We start from the raw sequence: 18,181 nt of genomic DNA, 5'->3' as shown, positions 1-18,181 counted from the left end.
TTTCAAGTTCTAAGATAAAATGAAAAAAATTTAAAGATTTAATTCCTTTTATGTGTATGAGTGCTTTGCCTGCATGTATGCATGTGCACCACATGCATACTTTGTGCCACAGAGGACAGAAGAGGGCATTGGATTACCTGGAACTGGAGTACAGATGGTTGTAGGCCACCATATGGGTGCTGGCTCTTCTGGAAGAACAGACAGTGCTCTTAACTCCTGAGCCATCTCCCCAGCCCCAAGATGATGATGATGATGATAGTAATCGTAATAACTTATATAATAATTATATAAATTATTATTTTGAGACCCGATTTTACTGTGTGTCCTTGGCTGGACTTAAATTCATAGAGAATTAACTACCTCTGCCTCCTGAGTACTGGGATTAAAGACATGCACCGCCTGGCCTAGCTAAATATTTTAATAATGATCTTATAGAAATAATTTTCAGAGTTAAAGTTGATGTTTGATGAGTTGTATTTTAAAAAAAAACTTATAGCTATCCTTTTAATTTAGAAATTAGTCAGGTTCAAATGTAATGATATATTATTGCCTATCTTACATTAATTATTATTTGATTAAACTTCATTGATGTACAGAAAGTAATATATATTGATATTAACATTCTTTCCAAAAGGTGTGTGACATATATGTAAATTATGACCTTCCATTATTGGAGATGTTTCCCCCTGTGATCTTCCATTCTGCACTCCTAAGCCTGGATGCCAGTATCTTGAACCAGCTTTGTTACATTATGTACAGGTACAAGTCTCCCTCTCCCTTTAAATCATTTGATGAATTACTACATCATAATTCTATCTTCATCATTTACTATAATAAAATTAAAATTCCTATCAATTTTCTTCCAGGGTCTATGAAAATGGGAAACTTAGTTTTTGGGAATATGTTCTTCTAATGTGAAGCTCTAATAGTTATGCTGTTATTTTTTTATATTTATTGAGCTCTACATTTTTCTCTGCTCCCCTCCTCCCTGCCTCTCCCTGCTCCCTTTCAGCCTTCCCCCAAGGTCCCCATGCTCCCAGTTTACTCAGCAGATCTTGTCTTTTTCTACTTTCTACTTCCCATGTAGATTACATCTATATAAGTCTCTCTTAGTGTCCACATTGTTGTCTAAGTTCTCTGAGATTGTGGTTTGTAGGCTGGCTTTCTTTGCTTTATGTTTAAAAACCACCTATGAGTGAGTACCTGTGATAATTGTCTTTCTGGGTCTGGGTTACCTCACTCAAAATGATGTTTTCTAGCTCCATCCATTTTCCTGCAAAATTCAAGATGTCGTTATTTACACACTCCATTGTGTAAATAAATATACCACATTTTCCGTATCCATTCTTCGATCGAGGGGCATTTAGGTTGTTTCCAGATTCTGGCTATGACAAAGCTACTATGAGCATAGTTGAGCACATGTCCTCGTGGCACGATTGAGCATCCTTTGGATATATACCCAAAAGTGGTATTGCTGGGTCTTGAGGAAGGTTGTTTCCTAATTTTCTGAGAAATTGCCACACTGACATCCAAAGGGGTTGCACCAGCTTGCATTCCTACCAGCAATGCAGAAGTGTTTCCTTTACCCCACAACCTCTCCAGAATAAGTTGTCATCAGTGTTTTTGATCGTGGCCATTATTGCAGGTGTAAGATGCAATCTCCAAGTTGTTTTGATTTGCATTTCTCTGATGACTAAGGATGTTGAACATTTCTTTAAGTGTCTTTCAGCCATTTTAGATTCCTCTGTTGAGAGTTCTATGTTTAGGACTGAACTTCATTTTTTTTATTGGATTATGTGTTCTTTTGGTGTCCAATTTCTTGAGTTCTTTATATATTTTGGAGATCAGACCTCTGTCTAATGTGGGGTTGTTAAAATCTCCTATCCTGTAGGCTGTCGTTTTGTCTTGTTGACCATGTTCTTTGCTCTACAGAAGCTTTTCAGTTTCAGGAGGTCCCATTTGTTAAGTGTTTCTCTCAGTGTCTGTGCTGGTAGGGTTATATTTAGGAAGTGGTTCCCTGTGCCAGTGCGTTCAAGTGTACTTCCCACTTTCTCTTCTATGAGGTTGAGTGTGGCTGGTTTTATGTTGAGGTCTTTGATCCATTTGGACTTGAGTTTTGTGCATGGTGATAGATATGGGTCTATATTCATTTTTTTTGCGGGGGGTGGTGGTGGTTTGAGACAGGGTTTCTCTGTAGCTTTGGTTCCTGTCCTGGAACTAGCTCTTGTAGACCAGGCTGGCCTCGAACTCACAGAGATCCGCCTGCCTCTGCTCCCGAGTGCTGGGATTAAAGGCGTGCACCCCCACCACCCTGCTATTTTCATTCTTCTACATGTTGCTATCCAGTTATGCCAGTACTACTTGATAAATATGCTTTCTTTTTTTCTATTTTATATTTTTTGCTTCTTTGTCAAAAATCAGGTGTTTGAAGATGTATGGATTGATATCTGCGTCTTCTATTTGGTTCCATTGGTCCTCCTGCCTGTTCTTAAGCCTATACTAGGCTGTTTTCAGTACTGTAGCTCTGCAGTACAGTTTGAAGTCAGGGATTGTGATGCCTCCGGAAGTTCTTTTATTGTACAGGATTATTTTGGCTATCCTGGGTTTTTGCTTTTCCATATGAAGTTGATTACCTTTCTTTCCATGTCTTTGAAGAATTTTGCTCGGATTTTGATGGGCATTGAATTGAATCTGTAGGTTGCTTTTGGTAAGATTGCCATTTTTACTATTTTAATTCTACGTACCCAAAAGCATGGAATATCTTTCTACTTTCTGGTCTTTTCTTCAATTTCTTTCTTCAAAGATTTAAAGTTCTTGCCATACAAGTCTTCCACTTGTTTAATTAGAATTACTCTGAGATATTTTTTGCTATTTGTGGCTATTGTGAAGGATGATGTTTCTCTGATTTCTTTATCAGCCCATTTATCATCTGTGTAAAGGGGGGCTACTGATTTTTTGAGTTAATCTTGTATCCTGCTACATTACTGAAAGTGTTTATGAGTTGTAAAAGTTCCTTGGTAGAATTTTTTGGGTCGGTTATGTAAACTATTATATGATCAGCAAATAGTGAGAGTTTGACTTCTTCTTTTCCAATTTGCATCCCCTTGATCTCCTTTTTTTTTTTGTCTTATTGCGCTAGCTAGGACCTCAAGAACTATATTGAATAGATATGGAGACACAGCCTTGCTCCTGGCTTCTGCTTTTCTAGAGGCTTTTTTCAATTAAGGTTTCTTCCTCGTGGATGACTTTAGCTTGTGTCAAGTTGACATAAAACTCATCTATGAACTTCCCATGCTGCTTCTTCCGAGTCTGCTTCGAAACTCTTTATGTTGTTATTTTCTTATTTTGAGACAGGGTTTCTCTGTGTAACAGCCCTAACTGTCCTCGGACCCACTCTGTAGACCAGGCTGACCTCAAACTCACAGAGATCTACCTCCCTCTGCCTCCCAATTGCTGAGAATAAAGGTGTGTACTACCATTACCTCATTATTTACAAATTTTAATTACTTAATAAATTTAAATTTAATAAAATTAAAATTTTTATTGTAAAAGTTTGCTTATTATTTAAAATTTTTATTGTATTATCCTCATTGTATATAGTGCTGATTTTTCTACAGACATGTTTCTTGTGGCGCATCATGTTCTTTGGCTTATTTCCACCTTTTTCTCCTTTGCTGCTAGTCCACTTCCTTTATCTAGTCTTGCTTCTGCTTACATATCACACTACATATCAAAGATATTTTCTATCTATATAAACTATTGGATCCACAAATGAGGGGAAACATGGTATTTATCTTTCTGAGTCTGGCATATTTCACTTCAAAGTGATTTGAAGATTATAGAGGTGCCTTAAACACTAGAACTGAAGCTGTGCTATTTTTCCCCTCCCCCCGTAGGGCATATGGAATTAAAGTCTTTGCTGTAGATTGGCTTATTATATAGTGGCAGTGTTGTACTCAGCTTTGTTAATTAAAATTTCTGTGTGTTAAAGAACAGTTAATCAGTGGTTGCTATGTGTTGAAGTGTATGTGTTTTCTCTGGTAAACGGGACATTTTCTGGGAGGCAATAGGAACTATTTATTGTCAGTTATGTGACCCTCTAAGCATTATTTCTAACCTTTTGCTCTTTTACTTGTGGACCAAGATTATTTTTAATCCTTAACTTTAGGACCTTTCAGCCTAAGTTTTATCAGTGTTAAAATATATATAAATGAGTTAGATGATAGTTCGCAGATAGAAAAAAAAATGTAGTTGGTTGTTTTACTCTTTGGGGGGCCCCACCACCCAGCTCCCAAATGAATACCCTTGGAGGCTTATTATTACTTATAAATGCCCAGGCTTGGCTTGGCTTGTTTCTGGCCAGCTTTTCTTAACTTAAATTATCCCATCTACCTTTAGCCTCTGGACTTTTTTCTTTTCTTATTTATTTATATTTTGCTTTCACTATTACTCTGTGGCTGGCCCCTGACATCCAATTCTTGTTCTCTTGCTTCTTCTTTTCCTCATTTCTGCTTCTATTTATTTATCTCTGCCTGGTAGCTACACCTATCCTTGCTTCTGCCTTGCTATTGGCCATTCAGCTCTTTAGTAGACCATCAGGTGTTTTAGACAGGCAAAGTAACATAGCTTCACAGAGTTAAACAAATGAAACAAAAAAATGCAACACATCCTTGCATCATTAAAACAAATGTTCCAGAGCATAAACAAACGTAACACACCTTAAGATAATAATTCTACAACAAAAATTACATTTCTAGATTTCTGTACCTTTTAACTTTCTCACATTTATTTGGTATTTTGGTGTGTGTGTGTGTGTGTGTGTGTGTGTGTGTGTGTGTGTGTGTGTGTAAGTAAAACAATACATGTGGAGTCATAGGAGTCAGTTCTGTCCTTCTACCACGTGGGATACAGGCATCAAGGTCGGGTCATCAGGCTTGAGGTCAGGAGTCTTTGCCTGCTCAGTTATCTCACTGGCCTGCTGTACCTTGTTTTACATAAGGAAAATCTGTTCTGTATCAGTGATTGGCTGCTTTCTTTAATAACAAAATACTAAAAGAATGTCCTTCCCTGTTTGTTTATATTTACAGTAAGAGCACACCTGAAATGTCTCGTTCAGTCTTTAAAAACTCATCAGTATTGTGTATTTATGTGTGTGGATGCGCATGTGCCACAGTGCATCTGTGGAGGTCAGAGAACAGCCTTGTATAGGCAGTTCTTTCCTTAGACGTTCTTGTGGGTTCTGGGGATTGAACTCGGGTGGTCAGACTTCATGGCAAGCACTTTCCCCCTGAGCTTTCTTGTCATCCTCCAACTAAATTTAGAGCCTCTTGTTTGTTTGTTTTGCAGTGCTCAGGATTGAATTCAAGGCCTCATGCATGCTACACAAGTGATGTAATACTGAACTCTACCCATAAACCCTAACTTTAAAAATTCTTTGTGGAAAATGTACCATAAAAGTGCAAAATCCTTAATGAGCTAATTAGATATTAGTGCTTTCCACATTTGCATTTGTTTACTTTAAATTGTACTTGTGCATATATGCGTGATTGTGTTGTGTACTTTCAAGAATATTCATGTGGAGGTCAGAGGTCAATATCAGGTGTCTTCCACTATTGCTTTGCATTTTATTTTTTGAGACAGGTTTTCTAACTGAACCATGCACTCACTAACTGCCTACAGTGACTAGTTGAAGAACTCCAGAGACTTGCCTGTGTCCGTTTAGTCCTCCCAACCCCCACAGTGCTAGGGTTAGGGATACATGCAACCAAACCTGGTTTTCTTTCACATGGGTGTTAGAAATCCAGTGTCAGGTACTTGTACTTCTCTAGCAGGTATTTTACCAATAGAACCATCTCCCTGGCCCTAAAATATGTATTTTAAAATTTTCATTTTACATTCCGAAGAATTACATCTAATAACATTTTAAATGCTTTCTTATATTTGATTTTATTATTAGGTATCACGATAATTTGACAGCTGCAAAGAAAAACAGCGTTTTAAAGAAGGTATGAAGGCTGAATCTGTGTCAAATCACCATTTTAATAAATAACTGAGTATAGATATATGGGGCCTGTTAAGAATAAAAAGCAAAGGAATAACAGATGTTAATGACCATTCTATTTCTTTCCCGTTAGGCAAAATCAGAATTCAATCTCAGCAGCAAGATCTGTCAAGAATTTAATTACTATTTGACAGCTATGGTTCGTTGCTTATGGATATCCAAACCATTTGATAAAGGAATGTACATTGATCCCCAAAGCTTAGAAAATTCTGGAGTAACAGAGTATAAATACAGTTTAAATTTAGTCCAGCATCCTTCTCTTTTGAGCTATGCAGCTTCCTTTTTGCTTCAGGTAAGTGTGTTTAAAGTGTCTTTATACTTCCTAGGGTTACACTGACTGTGAAAACAGGAGCTATTATATCTGAATTGCAAGGCATGTTTGGAAGTTTTAGTGCTGACAAAATTTTGGTGATTGTGCTAAGCTTTAAGGAACTTAAATCTCTATTCTCTAAGAGAGCTTGGCCTTGTTGCAGAGACAGAATTGTTAACAAATTGCTGTAATACGGTGCCGAGAGGTGAGGGAAGGTACAATTGTAGGGAAGATAGATGACTAATTCAGTTCTGCTTGAGTTGAAGTGGTGCCAGGAAAGGAAAGGCTTCATAGAGGTAAAAGCTCCTGTCCGTCCCTCCTAAGACTAAAAGTGAAAGCTAGGCACTGGTGCTTAGCTCTTCATCAAGCCTGCTAATTAAATGTATTGATGATGTATGGGCGTGGCAGAAGTGTCTGTGTCATCTTAGATCATGGGCAAGATTACCATTTTCAACCTTATTAGTGACTTGGGGGCCATTCATAAGGTGCGTTTATCAAATGCATCATTGATACAATGTTAAGATTACAAATGTATTGGAAGAATTTGGATTCACAAGTCTCTTTAGATAGAAAATTGAGCTGGGTGGTGGCGCACACCTTTAATCCCAGCACTCAGGAGGCAGGGGCAGGCGGATCTCTGTGAGTTCTAGCCCAACCTGGTCTACAAGAGCTAGTTCCAGGACAGGCTCCAAAAAATACAGAGAAACCCTATCTTGAAAAACGAAAAGAAGAAAAACAAACAAAAAGAACATTGAAAACTCTAACAATGAAAACAGTACAGAGTTAGAGAAATAGTCATTGACTAGATATCTCAAATATACATGTAATGAGCAAAACCCATCCGGATGTTGGCTCTTACAGTTTGTGTAGTTGGAAGGCTGTCAATAAACAAACATGTTCATGGCTGAGGCAGGAAGAGCAAGTGTTCCAAGCTGCCTTTACTCAAAACCAAAACTCCAAACAAAAGCAAACACCAAAACAGGCTTTGTGTAGTGCACATGGGAAGCCAAGCTTAGGGGTCAGGAAAATGTTCGTGAACTCTTTTTTATGTTTGGGTATCAGGGTAACTGTAACCTCGTAAGAAGAGTATGGTAGTGTTACTTCTGCTTTTATTGTGTGGAATAATTTGAGGAGTGTTGGTATTAGCCTTTCTTTGAAATTCTGGTAGAATTCTGTGCTGAAACCATCTGGCCCTGGGCCTTTTTTGGTTTGGAGGCTTTTGATGACTTTCCATTTCTTTATGGGTTATAGATCTATTTAATTTATTTGGTCTTGATTTAATTTTGGCATATGGTACTTATGTGGAAAGTTGTCTGTTTCCTTTAAATTTTCCAATTTTGTGGAACACAGGTTTTTGGAGTGTGGCCTGATGATTTTCTGGATTTTCTCAGTGTCGGTTGTTAGGTCCCCCTTTTAATTTCTGGTTTTGTTTGTTTGGATATTCTCTCTCTGTTAGTTTGGATAAAGGTGTGTCAGTCTTGTTGACTTTCTCAAAGAACCAACCCCTTATTGATTCTTTGTATTGTTTTCTTTATTTCTATTTTATTGATTTCGCCCTCAATTTGATTATTTCCTGCTATCTACTCCTTCTGGGTGAGTTTGCTTCTTTTTGTTCTAGATCTTTCAGGTGTTTTGTTAATTTGCTAGTGTGGGATTTTTCCAACTTTTTCATGCAGGCATTTAATGCTATCAACTTTTCCCTTAGCACTGCTTTCATTGTGTCCCATAAGTTTGGGTATATTGTGTGGTCATTTTCATTGAATTTTAGGAAGTCTTTAACTTCTTTTTTTATTTCTTCTTTGACCCAGTGGTGATTCAGTGAACATGGTTCAATTTCCATTTGTTTGTGGGCTTTCTGAAATTAGTGTTGCTGTTGAATTCTGACTTTAAGCAATGGTGATCCAATAAAATACTTGGGATTATTCCTTTTTTTTTTTTTGTATCTTTGAGGTTTGCTTTGTTGCCGGGTATGTGATCAATTTTAGAGAAGGTTCCATGACGTGCTGAGAAGGTTATATTCTTTTGTGTTTGGATGGAATGTTCTATAGAGGTCTGTTAAGTCCATTTGAGTCATAACATCTGTGAGTTCCCTTGTTTCTCTATTAATTTTCTGTCTGGCAGTCTAGTCCAGTGGTGAGAGTGGGTTGCTGAAGTCTCCCACTATTAGTGTGTGGGGTTTAATGTGTGATTTTAAGCTTTAGAAGTGTTTCTTTTACATATGAGAGTGCCCTTGTATTTGGGGCATAGCTGTTCAGTATTGAGATTTCCTCTTGATGGATTTTGCCTGTGACTAATATGAAATGTCCTTCTTTGTCTCTTTTGATTGATTTTAGTTTGAAATCTATTTTGTTAGATATTCATATAGCTACACCAACATGTTTCTTAGGTCTGTTTGATTGGAAATTTTTTTCAGTCTTTTATTCTGAGGTATTGTCTGTCTTTGAGATCAAGGTGTGTTTCTTGTATGCAACAGAAGGATGGATTCTGTTTTCATATCCAATCTGTTAGTCTGTGTCTTTATAGGCGAATTTAATCCATTTATATTAAGGGATATTGAGGACCAATGATTGCTATTTCCTGTTCTTTTTGGTTTTCTTGGTGTTTGTAGCATTGTGTGTGCGTTTCCTTTCTTTGAAATTTGGTGCTGTAGATCATCTATTATCTGTGTTTTTGTGTTGTATCTGATTTTCTTGGGTTGGCATTTTCTTTTAGTACTTTCTATAGGGCTGAATTTATCGACAGGTATTGTTTAAATCTGTCTGGTTTTGTCATGGAATATTTTGTTTTCTCCATCTATGGTGATTGAAAGTTTTGCTGGGTATTGTTGGGGAATTTTATTTTAATGTGTGTAATTTTTGTTTATACTGTATTTGTTGAACTCTGTGAAGCTGTGTTTCTTTGCCTGTCTAAAACACCCAATGGTCATAATAAGGAGCTAAATGGCCAATAGGCAGGGGCAAGGATAGGCAGGACTGGCAGGCAGAGAGTATAAAGAGGAGAAATTTGGGATGAGAGGGAATGAGGAAGACATCAGGGGCCAGCCACCTAGCTACACCACAGTAAACCAAAAGGTAAGAAGAAAGGTCTACAGAAATGAGAAAGAGAAAAGCCCAGAAGCAAAAGATACTCAGGATAATTTAAGAAAAGTTGACAAGAAACAAGCTATGCTAAGGCCAGGCATTTATAACTAAGAGTAAGCTTCCATGTGTGAGTTTTGGGAGCAAGATGTTGGGCCCCTCAAAAGCCAAGAGAGTAACACATCACACAATAGGGTATGGTAGACTGGCATCCATGGTCTCTAAGTGTCTGTTCAGGACCTCCTGGCTTTGATGGTTTCCTTAAGAAGTCAGGTGTAATTGTAATAGGTCTGCCTTTATATGTTACTTGGCCTTTTCTCTTTACTGCTCTTAATATTCTTTTTTTATTATGTATGTTTAGTGATTTGATTATTATGTGTCAAGGGGACTTTTTTTTCGGTCCAGTCTATCTGGTGTTCTATAAGCTTATCTTCTTGTACTTTATAGGCATGTCTTTCTTTATGTTGGGAAAGTTTTCTTCTGATATTTTAAGATATTTTCTGTACCTTTGAGCTGGAGTTCTCCTTCTATCCCTATTATTTTAAGGTTTGGTCTTTTCATGGTATCCTTGATTTCCTGGATATTTTATGTTAAGAATTTGTTGGATTTAACATTTTCTTTGACCAATGAATCAATCTATTTTCTTTATTGTATCTTCAACTCCTGAGATCCTCTCTTCCATCTCTTGTATTCTGCTGTTTACGCTTGCATTTATGGTTCCTGATCGTTTACCCAAATTTTCCATTTTCAGAATTCCCTTGGTTTTTTCTTTATTGCTTCTCTTTCAGTTTTTAAGTCAAACTGTTTCCTTTACCTTTTTCTTGGTTTTCTTTAATGAATTTGTTGATTTCCAATTTTTTTATCTTTTCCTGCACTTCTTTAAGGGAATTTTTCATTTCCTCTTTAAGAGCTTCAGTCATCTTCATACAGTTATTTTTCAGGTTGTTTTCGTCCACTTCATCTGTGTTGGGAAGTTTAGGTCTTGCTGTTGTAGAACCACTGGTTTCTGACTGGTGTACTTAATTGCTCCTGCAGGTTCAGGTAGAGCAGAGCCTCCGGCGATCACTCCTCAAGGTGCACGTGCGGCCACAGCTCCAGTGGTTGCTCCTCCAGGTGGAGGCCACTCTAGGTGTAGGTGTGTGTGGCTGAGGTTCTGGTGGTCGCTCCAGAAATGGAGTATCTCATATCAAGAATGGCAGTGGATGCTGGCTGGGGCACAGGTGCTCTTTCCCAGAGGAACTTCTACAAAAGCTTCTGGAAGATAGCCTCTGGAAGCCTCTGCTGTCTTTGCTTCCAGCAGTCACTGGCCTCTGATGCTCCCCAGCAGCGGTCACTTGGTCCTCTGACTCTCCCTGGCGGCAGGTCTCTCAGGCCTCTCAACAGTTATTTCTATCATGTGGGTTCTAAGGTTTGAACTTAGCCATCAAGATTTGGGACATACTCTTTTATCCACTGAGTCAGTTTTTGTGGTCCTGTCCTGTTTTGTCAGTGTCTTTTTTTGTTTGTTTGTTTTTTTTTGTTTTGTTTTTCGAGACAGGGTTTCTCTGTTTAACATCCCTAGTTGTCCTGGAACTAGCTCTTATAGACCAGGCTGGCCTTGAACTCACAGAGATCCGTCTGCCTCTGTCTCCTGAGTGCTGGAATTAAAGATATGCACCACCACATACATATATGTACATTTTTGTAATATTTATATAGGACCCATACAGATTGTAATTTTTTCTTATATCATTTATGCTTTTGTTATCAAAGTTTATTTACTGCATAATCCAAGGACATGTTTCAGTTTCTTGAAATACTTTATGAATTTCAGTTTGTCAGTTTCTTTTCTTTCGTTCTTTTCTTTGTAAACAGTCTAGCCTGGAACTCATCATGTATCAGGTTGGCTTCAAACTCCCTTGCCCCTGCCTCCCAGGTGCTTGGCTTAAAGGCATGCACCACCTTGCCATGCTGTTTTCACTTTCTGTAAATAATCCTACTGGGATTTGGGTAGGTAATATTTTGATTCTGTAGATCAATTTGAGTTGTATTGTGACCATAATGTATGTATTAAGGCCATCGTATGCCTTTCCATTTCTTCAGGTCTCCTTTAGTTTATTCTGCAGTGTTTTATAGGCTTTGTTTTGTTGAGACAGTCTTGCTGTATGTGGCTCAGAGCTCACTGTGTACACAGACTGACAGCTGTCAAACTTGAGCTAATCATCCAGCCTCGTCCCCTGAGCTGGGATTACATCTTTTGCTAAGTTTATTATATAGGTTATTTTTCCTGATGTTATGGTAACTGGCATTTATCTTCAGATTATTCATTACTACTGAATAGAAATGCAATTGAAATAAAGTTGATTTGTGTATATAGATTTCATATATATATATATATATATTTTTGGTTTTTCGAGACAGGGTTTCTCTGTGGTTTTTTTTTTAATATTTATTTATTTATTTATTATGTATACAATATTCTGTCTGTGTGTATGTCTGTAGGCCAGAAGAGGACACCAGACCTCATTACAGATGGTTGTGAGCCACCATGTGGTTGCCGGGAATTGAACTCAGGACCTTTGGAAGAGCAGGCAGTGCTCTTAACCACTGAGCCATCTCTCCAGCCCCTCTCTGTGGTTTTGGAGCCTGTCCTGGAACTAGCTCTTGTAGACCAGGCTGGTCTCGAACTCACAAAGATCCGCCTGCCTCTGCCTCCCAAGTGCTGAGAAGATTTCATATATTCTACAGATTTATTCAGATGTTTATTAGACATGTCTTTTTATGGGGTTCATAGGATATTGTCTGTATAAATGTGTCTTCTTTCTTACCCCAACCCTTTCTCCCTTTTCTTTTTTTTATCTGGATGCCTTGTCTTCCCCAATTTGATTGCCACAGAACTTTAGGAACAGTGTGGGAGAGAAACAGTGGCAACTTGATGAGAGCTAGACTGTTTGATTTGCTACCAGGATGGTAAGGGTTTGTTTGCGTGTCCCTTTCAGGCTCAGGAACCTCCCTTCTATTTCTAGTTTGTTGAATGTGGAAAGATTGTTGAATGAATAAGCGTTGGGTTTTGTGTAATTTTTTTCTCCTACATCTATTAATGTGATCATATGGGTTTCTTTTGTTTTCTATTTTTTGAAGTTTGGTTATTTTCATGTGTTTGGTGTTTTGTTTGCATGTATATCTATGCACCACATTTGTGCAGTGTCCACAGAAGTCGGAAGAGAGTATCAGACCCCCCCACACACACAAAGGGGTTAGACTGGGGTTATAGACAGTTGTGAAGCATCATGTGAGTACTGGGAATCATACGTGGGTCCTGTGCAAGAGCAGCCAGGGTGCTAAGCAATGGAGTAAACAGCAGCCACTCCTCTGTGATATTCTTATGGCATATTACATTGATTGATGTGTGTGAGTTGGCATTGCCAGAAAAAATTCCTCTGTCATTGAGGACAAGTCCTTCTATGTGTTGCTAGTTTTAGTAATTTATATAATTTTGTGTGTATATTCATAAGATATGTTGGTATTTTTCTTGTGGTATCTGTCTGGTTTTGACTTCGGGGGAGTACTGAGATCAGGGAAGAAGTTTGGAAATGTGCTCTCCTTTCCTACTTTTGAAAAACTCGGTGAAGAGTTGGCATTCTTTACATAGTTGGTAGTGAAGTCACTGGCCATGGGTGTTGTAAAAGTCATTGGTTCTTTAATAGAGATATAGTGGTAAGTATATAGTTTAGAAATGATAACTCATTAAACAAACAAATTAACATTTCCTTTAACTCTGGGCTATATCCAGTCTGTTCTGCATGAATTGTTTCCTGACTTTGTGACTGGGGTCTCTCCTCATTGAAAAAAATGATTCTGATATTAAGTCAAACTTCCTTAATGCAAAAGTCTATCAACATAATGTCCCATTGCTCAACATTTGGTGCATTTTAAGTGTATTTTTAAAATTTATTTTATTTTTGTATATGAGTTATGAGTATTTTCCCTGAACGTATATATACATATATATATACACATACATACATACATACATACATACATACATGCATGCATGCATGACTGATTTCCTAAGAGGCTATCAAAGGGAATTGAATTCCTTGGGACTGGGATTATAGGCAGTTGTGAACTGCCTTGTGGGCAGTGCTGGGAATTGAACCTGGGTTTTTTTGGAATAGCAGGCAGTGCTTATAACCACTGAACCATCTCTCCAGCTCCAAATTTGCCGAATTTTTGCTTCATCTTAATTATTAAAGGAGATACTTAATAAATTTAGAAGTTTAGAAGTTCTTTTGAGATGGGTCTCATCAAAATTAAAGACTGATCCAAGTCAGATTCTTTCCTTAGGTCTATAAATGATGTTTTAAAAATTGTGTATTTGCCATGCATGGTATAGCATACATTTAGTCTCAGCACTTAGGAGACAGAAGCAGGTTGATCTCTGTGAGTTCAAGGCCAGCCTGGTTTACAAAGCGAGTTCCAGGACAGCAGGGCTACATAGAAAAACTGTGTCTCAAAACAGCAACAATAAAAATATGTACTTGCAGCCGGGCGGAGGTGGTACATGCCTTTAATCCCAGAACTTGGGAGGCAGAGTTTGAGGCCAGCCAGGTGTACAAGAACTGTACTAGTTCCAGGAGAGACTCCAAAATTACAGAGAAACCCTGTCTCAAAAAACAAAAAAAAAAATTATGTATTTGCTAATAGTAACATCTGTGAAAACTCAGTTCTCAAATATATACAGAATGTATGTATATATGTTCTGAAATTCTTTTTCATTGCAAACTCATTTCTTATCATTCTGTTCTTTGGATTTTATATATCACATTATTAATCTTTTGTGCATGAATTTTTATAATTTAGTTAATATACCATACAAGTAAGAATTTAGTTTTATGTTGCTGCTTTTTTAAAAATGAGAATATAGCCAGGAGGTGGTGGCACACACCTTTAATGGAAGCACTAGGGAGGCAGAAGCAGGTTGATCTCTGTGGGTTCAAGGCCAGCCTGGTTTACAGAGTGAGTTCCAGGACAGCCAGGGCTACATAGGAACCCTGCCTCAAAAAAAAAAAAAAAAAACCTCAAAAACTATAATTATCATCTGAAATGCATATATTCTTTTTTATTTTATTATTTGATAATTTCATACATATATAATGTATTGTTCTGAACAAACTCATCCCCTATTTCCCCACCATCCTTCCTACTTCATTTTCTGTCCTAACATCATGAGCTTTTAAATCACTGTCTACTTGGTGCTGGCCATATGTTCATGGGTTGGTAGGTCCTAGCTGCTCATGTCCTACCTCCCTGAAGAAACTGTCACTACTAATAGCTCTTCGGCTATACTAAGATTTTGTGTCGCTTGGTCTTTGACAATTCTGTGAATGGTCTATTAACTGCTGTGAGTTCATATATGTGATGGCCTGTTGTGTCCAGAAAACACAGTTATCCACTGCCTCTGGCCTTACAGTCTTTCCACCCCCTCTTCTTCAACTATTCCTAAGCCTTGGGAGGAGGGGTTGTATACAGATACCCCATTTGGGGCTGGTCACTCTGTAGTCTCTTAGTTTTTGTATGTTGACTAGTTGTCAGTCTCTTTGTTAATCACTCCCATCGACTGCAAAAAGGAACCTCTCTGATGAAGGTTGAGAGATGCACTTATCAGGGGGTATAGTGATAAACCATTAGGAATCAGTTTAATACTATGTCCACTTATCATAATAGTGCTAAATTCTCTCCTAGGGCATATGACCTCTCTAGCTCTTATGGGTCTGGGGTCACTTAAAGATTGGCCATGACCATGAATAAATTTTAATAAGAAGAGGTTTTATTAAATACTAGGGTTGGATGCTCCTGGCACCAGGACAGCTACAGAGAGCACTCTCAAGATGTAGCCCCTAGCCATATTAGCCCAGGACTTATAAAGGCAAAGCCCACAAGATTACATGTATTACACCTACGTGTAGGTAGGGTCTTGCAGTTGGCCTAGTCATCTTTTTGACCAGAGTAAGCAAATTTGATTATAAAAGCAGAAATAGTAGTCTTATGACTACTGTCTTGCAAGAATAGCAGATTTTACAGATTTTATAAGCTTGTTATGCTGTGTTCAGTTGACATTTCTGAAGGGAAACAGAGGAGTGGATCTGGGGAAGGGGGAAGGAAGGGGAAACTGGGATTGAGATGTAATATATGAGAGAAAAATAAATGAAGGACACCCCCCACAAAGCAAACGAAAACAGCCTTCAACATCTGTGAATAAAGGGAAGTGGGCTGACAGGGTTTAGCCTGTACAAGCCTAGGGCCACTTATTAGAGGCAGCTTTGCCTTTTGGTCTCTCAAGCATAGTAAGACAACTTGTGATTTAGCCATCACATAGTCCCTGGTCCTTGACACAGTTAAATGGTACCAGGCATGGGTTCTGTCTTGTGGAGCGTGTCTTAAAGCAAAAGATGGTTGATTACTCCTATAATACTTGTGCAACTATGGTACCAGTTAGCAGGCTGTTCATCACTGTAGCTCATAGGCTAGGATGGTATTTTAGGTCAGTTTTTGGGAGTTATTCTTGCCCTAGGAGAGCTCTTAGTTGGGCTATTTCCCTCTAGGAGCTAGCTGGCCTGTGGTTTACTTTCTTGTTCTTAGCTAAGAGAAGCTTTGTTTTGAGGAACACCACTACACTTAACATTCTCACACTGTTCCAAGTAAATTTGAGGTGAACTTTGCAGGTCATTTAATTAATTAGTTAATTAACTTTTAGACAGGGTCTCACTGTGTAGCAGTGGCAGTCCTTAACAGAGATCCTCTTGTCTCTACCTTCTCAGTACTGGAATTAAAGGTATGTGCCACCATGCCTGACTCATTTGTATTTTATTTTAGATCATTTTTATTTTATGAGTATAGGTGTATTTATTTATTTATTTATTATGTATACAATATTCTGTCTGTGTGTATGTCTGCAGGCCAGAAAAGGGCACCAGACCTCATTACAGATGGCTGTGAGCCACCATGTGGTTGCTGGGAATTGAACTCAGGACCTTTGGAAGAGCAGGCAATGCTCTTAACCTATGAGCCATCTCTCCAACCCCGATTATATTTTGCTTGTGTATGTATCTTTGTACTGCATGAATGCCCTGGTGACATGGAGGCCAAAAGATGGCATTGGCTCCCTTGGGATTGGAGTTATAGATGGTTGTGAACCACCATATAGGTGCTAGAAATTGAACTCAGACTCCCTGTAAGAGCGGCCAGTGCCCTTAAATACTGAGTCAACTGTCCAGCCTATTTTAGTTCATATTTAGAGTACATATCCAGTGTACAAAGTTACAGAATTTATTATGACATTTTTTCATATGTATACCATGAACTTTGTTCATATTAGCCTCCCGTTAGTATTCAGGCATCTGTACCGGCCTGCCCTTGGGGTTCTGGCAGCCTATGTCCTCAGCTGTAGCTACTAAGAGCACATTCACTACGTTCCCTTTTAAAAGGCTCTGCCCACCCCCCCACTCCCCTTTGTCTGTCCTTTCTATCCCTATCTATCTCTTTGCTCTCCCCTTTTCCTTCCCTTCCTCTTCTTCCTCTCTGTTGCTCCTTCTGTCCCCAGAGTCCTGTCTCCCCTTTCCCCTCCCATTTTCCATTTACTTTCTCCCAATTAAAAAAATCTCTCCACCTGAGCTCTATCACATGTTGTCTCTCTCATGTCACTTTTTTATAAAGACACCACCTCCCATTACCCCTTGTTTCCCCCTCCCAAACAATCCCCTTTTACTTTCTTTTTTTAAAAAGGTTTATTTATTTATTATTTATACAGTGTTCTTCCTGCATGTATGCCTGCAGGCCAGAAGAGGGCACCAGATCTTATTACAGGTGGCTGTGAGCCACCACGTGGTTGCTGTGAATTGAACTCAGGACCTTTGGAAGAGCAGCTAGTGCTCTTAACCGCTGAGCTATCTCTCCAGCCCTCAACTTTCATGTGTATATAATTCATGCTTATTCTCTTCTCCTCCCCACCCCAGCTCTCCTGTAGCTCAGGCTGACCTCAGACTTGCTATCTGACTGAGGATAATCTTGAAATCTTTATCCTCATGTTCCTAACTTCCAGGTACTGGGATTATAGGTCTACACTATCACACTGGCTATATAAACGTTTTTAAATATATATTCTCCATATGAGAGCAAATGTGTATTAGTCTTTCTGAATCTGACTTGTTTTGTTGAATATGATGATCTGATTCCATCCATTTTCTTGCAAATGGTATGATTTTATTCTTTATGGATGAATAAAACTATGGTATACATAGCTCTCTGTAACTGCTTACTTCCATCGAAAACTCTGAGCCACTGTATTAGGCATGGGGCAAGGTAGAAGCTTCCAGTCTTTGGTATACCCCCGCTGGCATGGAATGTCTACCTAATAAACATACTGGGACAAAGATGAGCATTCTGGTATTCTTAAATGGTTGCTGCTTAAATGGTTCTGCTTCTCATGAGATCTTGGTGGAAAATGGAAGCCTTGGCCCCTTAACCATACTCTCTAGGAAGGAGCAGGTCATGGGTCCAGTGTCTCAGATCCTTGCTGTTTTGAGGTTTAATAAAAATTCTTTGGTAATGTTTTTGTTTCTAGTTGGTTTTTTAAGACAGGGGACTTCCTATGTAGTTCAAATGGACTTAAACAGAATTCGCCTGCCTTCCCAGGTGCTGGGATTACAGCTGTACACAATTGTGTTCACATAATAGATATTTCTGAATAAATGT

At 38.5% G+C, this 18,181-nt stretch overlaps 1 protein-coding gene across 1 annotated transcript in view; it reads left to right on the top strand.

Annotated features, from left to right (window-relative positions):
• The window catches only part of LOC121436719 (centromere protein I-like), a 62,665-nt gene that overhangs the window by 35,464 nt on the left and 9,020 nt on the right, over window positions 1–18,181 (top strand). Inside the window, exons 18-20 of the mRNA XM_041636734.1 lie at window positions 635–759; window positions 5,957–6,005; window positions 6,135–6,353. Coding sequence (XP_041492668.1) covers window positions 635–759; window positions 5,957–6,005; window positions 6,135–6,353 — 393 coding nt within the window. The remainder of the gene's footprint in view (window positions 1–634; window positions 760–5,956; window positions 6,006–6,134; window positions 6,354–18,181) is intronic.

The sequence above is a fragment of the Microtus oregoni genome, unplaced genomic scaffold (assembly GCF_018167655.1).
Source record: "Microtus oregoni isolate MIOR12 unplaced genomic scaffold, Mior012 000050F_002, whole genome shotgun sequence".
In the NCBI taxonomy this organism is placed as follows: Eukaryota; Metazoa; Chordata; class Mammalia; order Rodentia; family Cricetidae; genus Microtus; species Microtus oregoni.
The sequence above is the reverse complement of the archived record's forward strand: the minus strand, read 5'-3'. Positions and strand labels throughout refer to the sequence as shown.